Source organism: Lycium barbarum, chromosome 5, assembly GCF_019175385.1.
Source record: "Lycium barbarum isolate Lr01 chromosome 5, ASM1917538v2, whole genome shotgun sequence".
Classification (NCBI taxonomy): domain Eukaryota; kingdom Viridiplantae; phylum Streptophyta; class Magnoliopsida; order Solanales; family Solanaceae; genus Lycium; species Lycium barbarum.
This window is the reverse complement of record NC_083341.1, coordinates 71,182,469-71,199,634: the sequence shown is the minus strand read 5'-3', so window position 1 is coordinate 71,199,634 and position 17,166 is coordinate 71,182,469. Positions and strand designations below refer to the sequence as shown.

Here is a 17,166-nt window from a genome sequence, read left to right as displayed (position 1 = left end):
TGAAGAAAATACGGACATTCCTCAAATTTTGTTTGGATAAATGGTCAATCATGAAGATATTTGTGTGATTGATAGTGGAACAACGCACGCCATATTCAAAGATGAGAAATAATTTTCTCACTTGCTTAGAAAAAGGGAAAATGTTACTACAATTTCTGGTAATTCAAAATTGATTGAATGCTCTGGAAGAGCTACTTTATTTCTGCCTAAGGGGACTAAACTTGTTATAGAAGATGCATTGTTCTCTTCTAAATCCCCAAGAAACTTGTTGAGTTTCAAAGATATCGACCGGAATGGGTATAATGTTGAGACATTAAATGAAATGAATGTTGAATATCTTGGCATTACCAAGAATGTCTCCGGCCAGAAATGTATTTTGGAGAAATTACGAACTTTGTCTTCTGGCCTGTATTATGTAGCAATTAGTACAATTGAAGCACACTCTATCGTAAAACCAGAAGTTTACTGATTCAAGTACTTTTGTGCTTTGACATAACCGAATGGGTCATCCTAGATCAATAATGATGGGGCAAATCATTCAAAATTCAAATGGGTATCCACTCAAGAATCTTCAAAAGGGTGAATTTTCATGTGCTGCTTGTTGTCAAGGAAAATTGATAACCACACCATTGCCAATGAAAGTTGGTATTGAATCTTCTACCTTTCTAGAACGTATACATGGGGATATATGTGGACCTATTCACCCACCTTGTGGATCATTCCGATATTTTATGGTCCTAATAGACACATCTTCAGGATGGTCTCATGTGTGCCTCTTATTGTCTTGCAACCTGGCGTTTGCGAAATTATTGACACAAATAATACGCTTAAGGGCACAGTTCCCAGATTATCCACTAAGGTTGTACGCCTCGATAATGCTGGAGAATTTACATCTCAAGCTTTTGATGATTATTATTTATCAGTTGGGATAAAAGTTGAACATCCTGTGGCTTATGTTCATACTCAAAATGACCTTGCTGAGTTATTTATTAAGCGCCTGCAATTAATAGCAAGGCCACTACTTATGCAAATATTGTTGCCCATTACCATCTGGGGTCATGCTATCTTATATGCAACATCGCTTATTCGTGTCAGACCAACTCATTATAATAAATACTCTTTGTCACAATTAGTATTTGACCATGAACCAACTATTGCTCATCTCTGAATCTTTGGTTGTGCTGTATATGTGCCGTTGCACCACAAAAACGCACTGAGATTGGCCCCAAAGAAGGTTAGGAATATATATATTGGGAAGAGTCACCCTCTATTACCTTGAACCTTTGACGGGAGATTTATTCACTGCTCGATTTGCAGATTATCGGTTTGATGAAACGAATTTCCCACAATTAGGGAGAGAGAAAAGGGAAATCAAAAGAGAAATTGCGTGAAAAGTTTCATCGCTCTCTAATTTTGATCCACATTCCCCTATTTGTGAAATAGAGGTCCAGAAAATCATCCATTTCCAGAAAATAGCAAATCAGATGCCAAATGTATTTAATGATTTGAAAAGGAAAACTAAGTCGCATATTCCTGCAGAGAATGCGCCTATCCGAATTGATGTCCCAAAAGGACACTCTACTAGTTCCATAGCTTCTGAATCCCATACACGCCTGAAGCTTGGAAGATCATTGGATTCCACGGATAAAAATCCTAGAAAAATAAGCTTTCTAAATGGCACTAGAAAAGAATCTCACGGCGAGATTCAAGATCTGATTAAGCCTGATATTCCTGAAGATATAAGTGAACCTGAGACTCAAGTGAGTAAAGAACTGTTATATCCCGTGTTTTCGCACATTTGGAAAATTGGAAATAATTGTGACTTGTAAGAAATAAGGTTATAATTGATTATATCTAACACATGAGTTGTTTATGAAAGAATATTAATGTGGAAGTGTTGAAGAAGGCCAAGGGCAAAAATTGGAATTTCGGAAATTAATTTCGGGAATTACAAAAGGTGATCCATAAGTCATTGGGCCCAAAATAAATGAAGAAAATTTGGGCCCAATACCTTGGGGGTGGACGGCCAACACAAGGCCCAAACCCACCAATTTAATACAAATTTTCCCATGTGCTAATAAATATAAAGGGGTCCATATATGTATCATTATCTAATAGAAGCTTCATGAAATAAGAAGAGCAAAACAAATACAAAGAAGAACAAAAAAATAGAAGGGCATTCGGCCCTATGCTCCCACAAATCACTCTAATAAATCTTGTCCCCAAAATTGTTATCTTGTGATTTCCCTACTAAATTAAGTGTCCTTTACAACTTGGTGTAGTTGTTTTGGAAGAAGGAACACTTGGTTCATCAAGTTGACTACATATTCAAGTGAAGGAGATTGGAGAGAAAGGTAAGAATTCATTCCTTTTTATTATGTTATGAAGGTTTGTTTGTGTTGTGGTATGTAGAAATGAGTTGAAAGTATGGAAAAATGGAAGTTTGCAAAGTGGGTATGTAATATGGTATGTGGCCGTGTGTGTATATATGTTGTATACCTATGGTGAGTTGGATTTATGTTGTATTCTAGTTGTGTGTAGGGTGGAATTTATATTGAGAATGAAAGTTGAATTAATTTGGTTGAAGTTGTAAAATGGGCACTTGGCCGTGTGGCACTTCTTGAAGAAATGGGAATGAATTAATGTTGTTTAATATGTTAGTGGTGTTGTTGTGATCCTTGCAATGTAAATGAAGGTAAAATGATGTAAGTTTGCATTGAAATGGAATGTAGTGGCTTATGTCGTTTTAGTATGATTTTATGATATTACGAAAATGAAGTTGTTAAGGTGCAAATTGTGATTATTGTTGACGAAGTTGGAAGATAGAAACATGTTATGAATATGTTTGTTAAAGATTAGAAGCTTTGGATGAATTATGGCTTTGGTGGAAAGTTTGTATATTTTGTATATCTTGTGAATATTTTGTGGAAATGATATGAAATGCTTCCGAATTGTGTTGTAATGATCTTGATTAGTAATGAATACGAGAATGTCGATATTGATTTGAAAATACGAAGTTGGAATGAAGGTTATGACATTATGTTGGAAAGATGACTAGTTATGTTATATTGTGTTTTATAGTGATTGTTGTTGTTGTTGATGTTGTTGTTGGGTTGTTGTTGATTGTTTTGGCCGAGTTGAATTCTCGGGGACGCTATATGTATAGGGGAGATGCTGCCCAATTTTCTGTAGACAAGTATGAATTAAGATTGAATTCTTAAAGACTTGAAATTGACATTCGGTAATTGTGACCATTTGTAGATTTTGAAGGAAACGAGAATTGAATTTGGAAAGGCGTAAAGAGAATATAAGGTATGTAAAGCTATCCCGATTCTTCTTTTGGCATGTCCTAGGTGTACTAGGATCGGATTTGAGCCTCGGAATATATTTTGTCCATCGGAATCCGCGTTTGAAATTGTCACTTTTTCATTCAATAGAATTGAACCCTTTAGGTATGCTTTGTTGGAAGAATTAGGCAAACTTTCACAAATGGTTTAGAAAGTTATGAAATGTCCCTAGTACCTCTATAGGTGACCCCATAAGCTTAAAATATGTAATTTGAGCCCACCGCTTCGGTTGTCCTGAGGTGGGCCCACTATTTCCGATTTTACCCTTTTGTGTTTATGACTTGTCTTTGAGCGGCTTTAAAGGAAATGTTTTAACTACTAAATAAAAGTCATTTTTAATACTCCATTACGTCTTATAAATCGTTTTGGATCTTGGAAACGATCTCGGAAAGATTATACCTCCGTAACCCATTATGACATCCGAAATTCACTTACTATGATTCCTTCCGATTTCATTGATTTGATTTGTCATTCGATATGCCTCATTGAGTATCTGGAAATATATATGGTATTTTATTGCATTTAGTTTCCCACTACTCCACTCGTGGATGCCTCAATGTTTCCCACACTGAGCCCGGGCCAGGATATGTTGTCAAGCGTATTCCTCTGCATTGTTCGCCGTGCCTCGATGTGAGGGGGCAGGTAAACATGTACATGGGTTGTGGAGTATGCTGTGCCATGTACACACATTATGATATGATATGATCTGATATGGCCATCTGATATGATATGTTATTTTAAGGGTTATTCCCTATTCTGAGCATTATGTGTTGTGGCACCAATGTCGGGAGGGTGACCACGATCTGTCTACCGAGTCCCTTGGTAGGGGCTGGATACGACATGGCATATGTTTCTGTACACACTTTTTATGTTTGAAAATATGCATTTGACATTCTGGATATTACATTCATTTTTTTCTGTACCTTCTGTTCCAGTTATGATTTTATTTCTGTACTTCCGGCTTTACATATTCAGTACATATTCCGTACTGACCCCCTTTCTTCGGGGGCTGCATTTTCATGCCGCGCAGGTACAGACGACAGGTTTGCTGATCCGCTCGCATAGGACCTTATTCTGCTATTTTGGAGCGCTCTTTTATTCAGAGCCTATATTTTGGTACAGTCTTCTGCTATTGTATATATGTACGCCATTCAGGGGTACGACGGGGCCCTGTCCCTCCTTATGATTCCGTTATGTTGTGTAGAGGTCTGTAGACATGCATGTGGGTTCTGTATATGCTTTTGGGTTGTTATGATCTGTGATGGCCCTATCGGCTTCCACGTACTATACCTGTGCATATGCGATAGCTAGTAACGCCAATTGACTTTTGTATTGATATATTCTGCTAATATTCTTGTTTAGGCTATTGGGTACATTTGGGTGTCCAGCACGGACACTAGTCACGGCCTACGGGGTTGGGTCGTGACAAGAACTATCATTAAGTTCTACTGGTGATGGAATAAATTTGAATCGATAAAAAATTATGGTGTATAATATTTTTGCATATAATGTTGCATTAAACATTATGAAAGACAATGAGGATCATGAACCTCAATCTGTCAAAGAATGCTGACGAAGATGTGATTGGCCAAAATTGAAAAAGGCAGTTCAATCAGAATTGAATTCACTTGCTAAACGTGAGGTTTTTGGACTAGTAGTCCAAACGCCTGGTGGTGTAAAACTAGTTGGCCATAAATGGGTCTTTTTGCGAAAAAGAAATAAGAGAAATGAAATTGTGAGATATAAGACACGCCTAGTTGCACAAGGATTCTCTCAAAGACCCGGTGTCAACTATGAAGAAACATATTCACTCGTTATGGATGCCATAACATTTTGATATCTCAACAGCTTAATTGTTCATGAAAACTTTGAAATACATCTAATGGACGTGGTTACAACTTATCTTTATGGCTCACTTGATAATGAAATTTATATGAAAATTCCAGAAGGATTTAATATGCCTGAAACATTTAGTTTAAAGTCTTGAAGATGTATTCAATCAGATTACAAAGATCATTATATAGTTTAAAACAATCAGGGCGCATGGGGTACAATAGCCTTAGTGAGTACTTGATAAATGAATTTTATATAAATGATGCCATTTGTCCATGTGTTTTTATAAGAAAACAAAATCAGAGTTTGTTATACTTGCTATTTATGTTGATGAAAAAAATCTCATTGGAACTCCAGAAGAGCTCCAAAAGGCAGTTGAATATTTAAAGAAAGAATTTTACATGGACAATGTGCATTCATTAATTACTCCTATGGTTGTTCGCTCATTTGAACTGAGTAAAGATCCATTCCGACCTCAATAAGATAATGAAGAGCTATTTGGTCCTGAAATACCATATCATAGTGCCATTGTTGCACGTATGTATCTTACTAACGCTGAAAGACCTGATATAACATTTTCTGTTAATTTGCTAGCAAGATATAGCTCTTCTCCTACACGGAGTCATTGGAATGGAATTTAGCATATATTGCGATATCTAAAAGATACTGTTGATATAGGTCTGTTTTATGCTAATAAAGGTAGTACAAATCTTGTTAGTTATGCAGATGCAGGTTATTTATCTTATCCACATAAAGCTCGATCTCAAACAGGCTATCTGTTTACATGCGGAGGTACTGCTATATCATGGCGATCTACAAAGCAGTCTATTATTGCTACTTCTTCAAATCATGGTGTGATAATACTTATCCATGAAGCAAGTAGAGAGTGTGTTTGGTTGAGATCAGTGATACATCTCATCAGAGGAAGATGTGGCCTGAAATGTGACACCAAAATACCCATAGTCTTATATGAAGACAATGCTGCATGCATAATCCAATTAAAGGAAGGATTCATAAAAGGAAACAGAACGAAATACATTTCACTAAAGTTATCTTTCACACATGATCTCCAGAAGAATGGTGATATTGATGTGCATCAAATTTGTTCAAGCGATAATCCTGTAGATTTATTCACTAAATCTTTGCCGACTTTAACTTTTGAAAAAATGGTAAACAAGATTGGAATGCGAAGACAGGCATCTGATTGTGGTCTTCATCAGGGGGAGTAAAGTATAAGCTGTACTCTTTTTTCCTTAATCACGGTTTTGTCCCACTGGATTTTCCTGGTAATATTTCTAATGAGGCAGCTTGTAATGCGTATAACTAGATGTGTACTTTTTTTTCCTTCACTTGTATTTTTTCCACTGGATTTTTCTTACTAAGGTTTTAATGAGACACAAATCTATTAATGAACATCCAAGGGGACTGTTATAAATACACTGTATTATGGATGTCCATTTAAATACACAGTTTCATGGATGAGCTTACAATCGAGCATGTAGCTTGCAAGTAGCTCAAGCAGGCAGCTTGTCAGCAGCTTCCTGAAAAGCCTTACAACAACTTATTTTTCCTCTATAAATAGAAAGTCAATTCAATTCATTTATATATTAGTTCAAAGTTGAATAATATATTGGTATCTCTCTATATATTTATCTCTGGTGTATTTACTTTATAGTCTTTATTTTAAAACAACAAAAAAGGAATAATTTGTTTTTGTAACACCCGAAATTGGTGATATAGTCAAAGTCATTAAAAAGAGAACCTAATACTCCCTCTGTTTTAATTTATGTGAACTTATTTCTTTTTTAGTTCGTGTCAAAATGAATGACCTCTTTCCTAATTTGAAAACAAATTCACTTTATGAATGATTTATAGCCACACAAATATTCAAGACTTATTTTGAATCACAAGTTTTAAAAGTCTTCTCTCTTTTTTAAATGTCGTGTCCAGTTAAATAAGTTGACATAAATTAAAACGGAGAGAGTATTATTTACTTACGATGGATCTTGAAAAAGCTACAGTATGTGATGGTAACATTTGTCAATGTTTAGATTATCCTGAAATCTTGTGTGGTTCATTGGTTTCCACGATGTGCTATCTTGGACCCCATCTCAAATTTTCAGGTCAAAACCCATGCTAAACCTATAATATCCCTTCTACTTGAATAAACCCTGCTTTCAACTCTATCTTTCTTCTCTTACTCTAATAATCAATGGCTTCTCTCTCCAGATTTATTGGAAAAGATTGTAAATTGCAGTCACTTCACAGACCAAGTTATGGGTTTTCTCCTACAAGGAATCCCACCCATTTGAGTATGTACCACTTTTCTCTTACTTCTTTGCTGTTTTGTTGATTAATTTGGTTTATTGTCCTGTTTTCTGCTGTTTGATTTTTGCAACTGTTGAGTATTGATACCATTGTTTAGGAGTGATCCAATTGGCTAAGAGAATTTTGTTAAATGTCCTCATTTTAAGGTATAAGAAGTGGATTTGGTGGACATGAGACTGGAAGATATAATTTGTTCATTCAAAATAAACACCAAATTTCTCCAGTTCAATCCTCATTTATTGGAATCACTTCATCGCGGTAAGTGTTTGAATCAACTGCATTCTCAGTTCAACTGTAATAATCTTATGTTATACTTGATTTAGAAAAAAATCTAATTTATTTGGGCTGTCACTATCTTTAGTAATCCCAAAATATGGTGCGAGGCAGCGACGAATGTGTCTGGAGACTTACCTAGCAGTGGAATGAGCCAATATGAGAAAATAATTGAGACTTTGACCACACTTTTTCCTCTATGGGTATATCCAATTTTCTCCATTTTATAATAAATAGTACTATTACACCATTTTTGAAAGATTGCAAGTTTACAGCTACTTAACATTTGCAGGTTATATTGGGTACAATCATTGGCATCTATAAGCCTTCTGCGGTAAATTCAGTAGTTGTTCTTTGCACTTCCATTTATGATAAATGAAATGACTTAACTGAGAATGTTACAGGTCACTTGGTTGCAAACAGACCTCTTCACTCTGGGTTTGGGATTTCTAATGCTTTCAATGGGTTTGACACTAACATTTGAGGACTTTCGACGATGTTTAAGGAACCCATGGACTGTAAGTAGCATTATTATTATCCTACTATTATTTTAAACACACACAAGACACCAATGGTTGCTCTGTTTGCAGGTTGGTGTTGGATTTCTGGCTCAGTATTTCATTAAACCATTGTTAGGTTTCGCCATAGCAATGGTAGATTTTTCTTCTATTACTTCATTGGGGTTATTCATTTTGTCTACGGATGGTTTGAACTCGTAAGCAAATTGGCATAGTATGTTTCTCTTGAATGTTATTTCCAAAATGTGTACACTTGCATTCTAACTTAGTGGAAATCTTAAACTCGAGGGTAGTGAATGAAGATCAGCTCCATGATTGTCTTATGTGAGCCAAAAAAGGCATTAGAAAGGTAGAGTGGTCTGTGAGAAATATTTTGCTACCCTTATTATCTCGATATTGAGATGTAAGCATAATAGTTAAAAATAGAGAAACTTTATCAATAGTATATGTACCTCAACAGACTCAATACTGTTTGAGCATGTTGATGCTATTTTTCTCTCTGGTTGTTTCTGTGGTTCCTTAGCAAGACATGCTCTATACTCTTGATTCTGCTTTCTGATATTACTAATAATATTTGTTCTCTTCCTCCAATTGGTGTGATGTGTAGGTTCTGAAGTTGTCCGCCCCACTTGCTACTGGTCTTATCTTGGTGTCATGCTGTCCTGGAGGCCAAGCATCTAATGTGGCAACATATATTTCAAAGGGGAATGTAGCCCTTTCTGTTCTTATGACTACGTAAGCAGAGATTATTCAATCTACTCTGTGGGAAGCTTTTTTATTCTCAATAAGCTTTGCTATGGTCATGCTAGCCATGCTTTGTTGACGTAGTGGCACTCATTGCCAAGATAAAAGTAAAGTATAACTAATTGAGTGCAATTTTCTGTGCTTAGTAGAAGTCATGGTTACCCGTTACAAAAACAGATGCTAAATTACATCCTGTATTGCAAATAAATTTTCCTAGTTTCATGTTGGATTTGATGTGAACTAGTCCAATAATACTTGTTCATTTCCTTGTCTTAGATCAGATGAAAAGGTGTAGGTGGCTACTACTTTTCTTTAAAAGGTTACCAAGTTGTGATAGCCTATACAGTGCACCTACACTTTGACTATTATTTATAAATTCCATTTAAATTAAATTTTCTTATATAAAGATGATCCACCTTTCTGATTTGCAGCTAAGTGCGGAGCCTAGTTTAAACCTAATATTAACCCTAATTTTTTTTTTCAAAAATACAAGCGACATGGTAAAATTAATTTGATCTGAAATTCATTTATCTGGAATATATCTAATTGTTGCTTTAGAGTGGTTTCTCCTTCCTAATGATAGGAAGCCATTAATTTAGGTTACAATTGTTTGAACACTTGAGAGAAACATTATCTGCCTTGTGCCGTTATAATTAAATGAGATACTATGTAAAAGGTCTATGCTCCTCTCAGGTTCTTTCTTTAGCTAATAAAGTGGTTATTCACTGTAAGCACCTGAATAGTTGCATGCTCATGAGGTAGACGGTATGTTTGTGATAAACACCTGACCAGATGATTGTTAGCCGATCATAAAACTTAGTGTTTTTCCCCAACATCTTTCTTCACTTTTAAGGATAGAGATCTGCAACACATGCTTAGCAAGACAACGATTGTAACAAGGTTGTAGAAGAAAATGAATGACTGCATGTGAACTTGCAACCACTATATTTTAGCTTCCTGGGTAATATATTTTAAGCCTCAGGATGATGGCTGTTAAGAAGAAAACAGACCTATGCTATCGCTCGGTGCAAAATTAAGTTCACCTTTACAAGAAATATGGATTTGCAAGAAAGCTGTGGACAACAAATAAGCTAATGACCAGAACCTTTTTTCAGAGAATTTGGGGCATAAGTGTTTCTATGGCATCATTGCAGGTGTTCAACTGTTGGAGCTATTTTGATGACACCTCTGCTTACTAAGCTTCTAGCTGGTCAGCTTGTCCCAGTTGATGCTGCCGTAAGTTGACCTTTGCTGATGTGTTCAATATTTGTTTCATTTATCAAAATGTTCTCATGTGAATTGCTTGACATATCAAAATTATCTTATTAATGTATGTTGTACCCTGGAGAATTCCTAAACTATGCCTTGCACAAGCACCAAAAATATCATACACCAAGCTAATTAAGTGTAACACTTAACCCGCATCAAAGTATGGCTGTTTAACAGTTAGATTCTTCCAAAGGAAGCTCATAGCCCTCTAACTTAGGTGATTAAAATTCTAAGTTTTGTGGTTTGCTGATAGACCTTCTAGTCAATCATCTTCTGTTTTCCTTACAGGGTCTTGCTATCAGCACCTTTCAGGTTGTGCTTGTGCCAACAATTATTGGAGGTAACTGGATATTTAAATACTTTACCTTTTCTTGGATAGAGAAATACAACGAAAAAAATCTGTATTTATGCTGATCTTGCTTTCATAGAGCTTCAAATAAGATATGCTATATTAACTCAAGTTCACTTTGTATGGCAGTTCTATCAAATGAGTTCTTTCCTAAGTTTACCTCAAAAATCATCACCATTACACCTCTAATTGGAGTTATTTTGACCACCCTTCTTTGTGCAAGTCCGGTAAGCTTGAAAAAGTTGAAGGCATATTAATGATCTCTCTCTTTCTCTCACAGATACTACGCTAACTCACTTTCTATATCTTTTTCTCTGAAGATCGGGCAAGTTGCAGATGTGCTGAAAACTCAGGGAGCACAGTTACTTCTCCCAGTGGCGGCCTTGCATGCTGCAGCATTTTTTCTGGGTTACCGGATTTCTAGATTTTCATTTGGTGAATCGACATCCAGAACCATTTCCATAGAATGTGGAATGCAGGTAGTTATATTTTTGTACTTCTCAGCATACCAGTGAACAAATCTCTGTAGCCATTCTAATACCTGTCTTGTCTTTGCTTTTCGTTTGCTTCATGTAAGTCCACATATACTTCCCATACTATCTTCATTTCCTCTGGTTGAGCTCCATTCATCAGCACAATTAAGAAGAATTATCTGATGGGTGGCTGATAGTGAAAATGATAAATCATGCAAAACACTATCTAGTATTTCACTATTTCCAGAGGTGGAAAATTCTTTATCCTATTGAAGTATCATTAACTTGTGGTAGTTAGCAATATAAGATTCTAGTGCTGTTACTTCTTAAGAACCATCATTCCTTCTCTTAGTGGGGAAGGGGAAAAGGACACTTGAATGAACTTTATTGCAGAATGCTAATCATCTTTTATAGCTTGTTATTTTTGGTGAGCATATTGTTCCCAAAAATTGTTAGTTATGCATAATAATTTGTGATATCAGTAATAATAGGGGCCATCATCTTTTTTGCCAGGTCATCCAATAGTTTTACAATTACATTAACAAAAGACATTTTGATGAACCTTAGACAATGCAAACTAGAGGGGAAACAATGTAACTCTTGTCTTTCGTGTGCACAGAGTTCTGCACTTGGATTTCTACTTGCCCAGAAGCATTTCACAAACCCTCTTGTTGCTGTACCTTCTGCTGTTAGTGTTGTCTGCATGGCGGTAGGTCTCTGTACCCATACATTTTCCATATACATGTATATACCCAACAATTCTTGTCTAATATACTGCTATTGTTATTCTTTTGGATGTTGTCTTCTCTCATCGTGATCATGTTTCACAGCTTGGTGGAAGTGCTCTAGCTGTGTACTGGAGGAACCAACCAATTCCTGTTGATGACAAGGATGATTTTAAGGAGTAGAACCTCCTCTGCTGCTGCTTCTTTACATCATCATTAGTTTGTTAGATGAAGTTAAAAGCTCAATCTTGTCTGTCATGCAAAGGCATGGCTGGTAGTTGTTGGCATTTATTGATTGCCTCTTTAATTGAAGCTAAATTTTGGACCTAAGAAAAGTTCTCCAGTTTAATTTGTTAGAAGCATTAGCAGAAAAGCGCCTTCCAAAATGTTTCAAATAAATTTGTATTGGGCAAGCAGTCCAGGGCATTGTAAGCCAGTTTTAGAAGGCTGCTTGTAATGCTTACCCCAATGTAACAACCCGACCCTGATTCTGCATGATTGTGATTAGAAGCGTTTTGAGACTACGTATGTTTGTACTAGTGGCACTTGGTCCGTGTTAAGTTCGGGCCCAAAATTAAGATTAAAAGTTGCATTTGTAATTACTTATAATTATTTTTTTCGCTTTTTTTTTAATATTAAGTTATTGCGAAATTAGTTTTTCAGCCCTTGCAAACTTTTAAAAACAAAAGACTCGGGGCTCGTTTGGTTGGGAAACGACTTATCCCGGGATAACTAATCGAGGGATAAGTTATTCCCGGATTAGTTATTTCACTCTCAATGTGGGATAAAATAAAGCTACAATCCCGGGATAACTAATCCCGGGATAAGTTATCCCAGATTTTTATTTTAAATAAACATGGGATAAGGAGACATTAAAATTTTATTCCGGGACTATTTTTGCCTATCCTTCACACCAAACAACCCCTTAATATTTAAATTGAACAAAAGTATTTAAAAATTGAACATAGATTTCTTTTGTCCTTACTTTAGACTTTCCTTTTACCTTCAAACATCTATATGACATAAAGTCTCTTATTTTTTGCTATGTTAAAATTTATTTAAATTTTAGATTTTGATAATTTCTTGAAATCCAACATAGTTATAGCGTATGCGTGATTAACAACCACCATTATGAACTATAATGTTTTCTTCCAAAAACAAGAAAAATAGTTTGGTTCTAGAGACATCAATTATATGTTACATTTATTCTTTACTGAGACTTTGATGATGTTACTTATAAAACAAAGATAACTTTTAAATAAAATTGTATACCTTACAATATCTGTAGATGTCAATTCATTTAAACTATACAAAGTACGTTGAAAATATGAAGAAAATTACTTATTTTTCTCAATATAATTAAACTTTCCTTTTACTTTCAAAAGTTATGTAATGAGAAAATGACATTTTTTCCTTTTGTTAGTTTAAGACGAACATTATTTTATAAAATGTATATTTTGATTACTTTCTCAAACACAAATGAAGCTTCAATGCTGCATGATTCATTTAACCATGTTCCACTATGCTAACAAACACTGCCTAACATTTTTTTACCCCCTTCCACGACCCCCTACCCCCCCCCCCCCAAACACAACTAAAAAAAAAAAAACGATACTCAAAATCACAAAAAAAAAAAAAAAAAAACTAACTCCCTTTTATCACAAGTTGTTTGACATTACTACTGCTTGAAAATCTAAAAACTATTTCATTAACTACATATTTTCAAAGATGTTCTCAACATTTTTAACTCTCCATCAAGTTTGGATTGTAGTTTCTTTTTATGTAATTTTTAAAGTGTAAATTTATATTAAGAAATATATTTATGAATTCATACCGCGTACCAGAGGCAGAGGGAGGAAGGGTCAAGAGGGTTCATCCGAACCTCTTTCGGCGGATAATTACACTGTTTATATTGATTAAAATTATTTTTTATGTATATATATTAGACGTTGAACCCCCTTTGGCTTCTTTGTGTGCTTACTTTTTCATAGGTAAACCCCTTAGTAAAAATCCCGGCTTCACCACTGCGCGTAATATGCCTGACACTATTTTTTTTTTTTGTAGATGATGAAGTATAAGCTACAACATACATTGTTCATTATGTTATCATTTTATAAACTATGTAATATTTAAGTACGCATGCATTTTAAAAAATAAAATATTTGAATATACCAAATAATATCCGAAAAAAGCTAATTTTGTTAAACATGAACGATATAGCTAATCAACGTACAAACCAACAAACGATGATGAAAAGATTCAAATTTCAATATTGTTAGCAAATAATTTAGATAAAAATAAACAAATTAGCTAATAATATCTAATTCAAACGAAGATCAATTTTATCTGTTAAATTTTAAAGTTTCGCATTGGACAATTAAATTCAATTCTTGTGTGCAATACATGTTAAAATTAAGGTAACTGCAAATGTGGTGCATTTTCCCATTCAAGTTAAACGTACTGACGTTTTTTTTTAATTGACATCATCACAGTTCACAATTTCTTATAAGTGTTTCAAGAGGAGCTTGAAATTTCTAAATTTATCAAAATTGAGTGTGGCATCCTAAGTAATAAAGAAATATAGGAGTAAAAATGTGGCATATGAAAAAGTTAAAGTACATGTTACATCATCTTCAAAAAAATTAGTCTAAGGGATTTTGTATTACCAAAAAAACTTGAAATTACTTAGTCTTTACATAACACCTTATAATAGATGAAGTAATAAAAGACAAATATGGGGGCAAATTTGGAAGAAGGAACCTCTTAGTTGGTAAGGCTTAGTTGTAATGTAACTAAAGTCTCCAACTAAGTACTACAAAAAAGTTGGATTGACCCTCATATAATATAGTAATGAAGTAATAAAAGACCAATATGGGGGCAAATTTGGAAGAAGGAACTTCTTAGTTGGTAAGGCTTAGTTGTAATGTAACTAAAGTCTCCAACTAAGTACTACAAAAAAGTTGGATTGACCCTCATATAATATAGTAATGAAGTAATAAAAGACCAATATGAGAGCAAATTTGGAAGAAGGAACCTCTTAGTTGGTAAGGCTTAGTTGTAATTTAACTAAAGTCCCCAACTAAGTACTACAAAAAGTTGGATTGACCTTTATATAATATAGTAAACAAACTTGGGACTTGTCAAGGTGTCGGGGTCCGAACCTGAGTGCTCGGGGTAGGCGGGGTGTGTGTTTCGACACTGTTGGAACTCAATTTGAATGTTTCTAAAATCTGGTACAGGTCCAGCCGCAAATGCTATAGTCGACTGCTTATGCGAAGGGGCTGTGCTACTAGGGGAACGAAAATGCAAAGGGTAGTCAGCATTTGCGACACGGTAAGTGCAATGCCTGGTCCACAAATGTGATGATGGTCCAGCCTACCGAGTGTTGCAATAGCAATGCTTTTTATACATTGGCGATGGGCGCCTGATAGAAGAGCATACAATAATGCTTTAAATGCCAGTTTTGGAAATTTTGGGAGAAAGTGAGTTTGTGGAAGGCGGGGGGGGGGGGGGGGGGGGGTGGGGGGGGTGTTTGCTTTTGGATTGATACAACCCATATCATTGTGGTACAACTAATGCTTTAAACCTTGGATGATTATATTCAATTATGATTTGATTTTAATCATGAGAACTAAGTGATTAAATTGTGTAGTTTGACCCAATTTCTAAAATATGACGTAAACAGGAGCAAGATTGAAACTTGGTTGTAAATATGGAATTGTGAGCTTATGAGTAATTTGGTTTTATAATTTATTTTGGGGTTTGGTTAGTTTCACTGTAGTTGACTTTTTAATTGATTTTCTATTGACTGTGACCAAGGTGTGACCTAAAAATATGAGGATTCCAACTCGTGTAATTGACATTGTTAATTGATATTTTGTGTAGATTGAGGCCATTGTAGGTCGTATTAGAGGTGATTTGGTATTCTGGGTCTCGGAAGTTTGCTTGTTTCGAGGCAAGTGAGACTTCAACCTACGATTATTTGCTTTTCTAAAATCATGATTTGAAACTTGCATAATTGTTTTAAACCATCTAGTACAATAGCTGGATGAGCTAGAGCAGGACAACTTGTACATGAGGTGCAGGATGTCCCTATTCAGACAACGATTCCAAGTCTCACCATTAGGTTATCTGCAGACGTGTCATGACCCGTCTAGAGGGCCGCGACGAGCGCCCGGTGCTAGCCCACCCGGGCACCCCTTGGCTTACACTTACCTCTAGGTGAGCCACATAATCAAAGGCATAATTCTATCCGTTCATCATACTAGTCCCATTGGGCGACAATGCTTTCATATCATGGTTGGCATCTATACCACGTCAATGTACATGAGCCGTCAAGGCTATCAAAATAATATACAAAATATAGGCAAACAAGGCCAGACACATCTAACTATATTCACATGTCTACGAGCCTCTAAGAAGAGTATAACATATCACATAAGTGGGACAGGACCCCGCTATGCCCATAATTATATACACAAAAGAATAAGTACCCAAAAGCTATGACTCCGAATGAAATGGAGCTCTGCTAGGTAGTCTCTGAGAATACCGCTATGGATCGAGCCTGTCTCCCTGTGCACCTGCGGGCATGACGCAGCGTCCACAAATAAAAGGACGTCAGTACGAAGAATGTACTGAGTATGTAAAGCATGATCAATATCAATATAGAAGCATAATAAGCAACATGAGAAATAGCACAAGATCGGAGATAGTAATATCATCGTCATAGGCACTTACTTGCCGTGCATAGGATCTTTCCGTTCCGTATTTGTACTCGTATTAGTATACATACCTTTATTCACATTCATATCGTATCATATTCGTATTCATACTCGTAACCATATCATATACATAATCATATCATATACTTAGTATTTACATAGCATACCCGACCATGCAGGATCGGTGTTTCACACATACTTGGCCAACCAAGGCTCAAGGTTACTCATACCTGGCCCTACCAAGGCGTCAGGGTTATCCGTACCATCTGCAGAGGTGTGCGCGCATTACGTAATCATATACAAACTTATTTACATATCTTACCCGGCCTCATAAGCTCGGGGTTCCATAATAGTCGTACATAGACACATATACATAATAGCTCATAAGCATCTTTACTATTTACATCATTATCATCATCGTCACCAACATCATTATACTATCATCGTCATTCATCACATTTATCTTTATCGGCTTACTCGTCATACGAGGGATTTAGTACAATCGTGGCGTATAAAAATCATGAGCTTACTAGCTCGGGAGATCAAGTCATTTGAAGGACATCATGGTCTCATAGAAGAGTTAGAT

At 35.7% G+C, this 17,166-nt stretch overlaps 1 protein-coding gene across 1 annotated transcript; it reads left to right on the top strand.

The window, feature by feature from the left end:
• Positions 1-7,330: 7,330 nt before the first annotated feature.
• LOC132640930 (sodium/pyruvate cotransporter BASS2, chloroplastic) lies at positions 7,331-12,461 on the top strand. The gene is made up of 13 exons (XM_060357738.1): positions 7,331-7,492; positions 7,655-7,766; positions 7,870-7,984; positions 8,074-8,115; positions 8,186-8,299; positions 8,372-8,434; positions 8,907-9,034; positions 10,198-10,279; positions 10,601-10,652; positions 10,791-10,888; positions 10,982-11,140; positions 11,754-11,843; positions 11,965-12,461. The coding sequence occupies exons 1-13, from the start codon at positions 7,393-7,395 to the stop codon at positions 12,040-12,042; spliced, it is 1,233 nt and encodes a 410-aa protein (XP_060213721.1). The 5' UTR covers positions 7,331-7,392; the 3' UTR covers positions 12,043-12,461.
• Positions 12,462-17,166: the final 4,705 nt, after the last annotated feature.

What these genes read in the sequence shown, in the direction of transcription:
- LOC132640930 (XM_060357738.1), top strand. Translation starts at nt 7,393, where the DNA reads ATGGCTTCTCTCTCCAGATTTATTGGAAAAGATTGTAAATTGCAGTCA. An exon ending in ATTGGAATCACTTCATCGCG is followed by an intron (nt 7,767 to 7,869) that starts GTAAGTGTTTGA and finishes CACTATCTTTAG; the next exon opens with TAATCCCAAAATATGGTGCG. An exon ending in TAGGTTTCGCCATAGCAATG is followed by an intron (nt 8,435 to 8,906) that starts GTAGATTTTTCT and finishes TGTGATGTGTAG; the next exon opens with GTTCTGAAGTTGTCCGCCCC.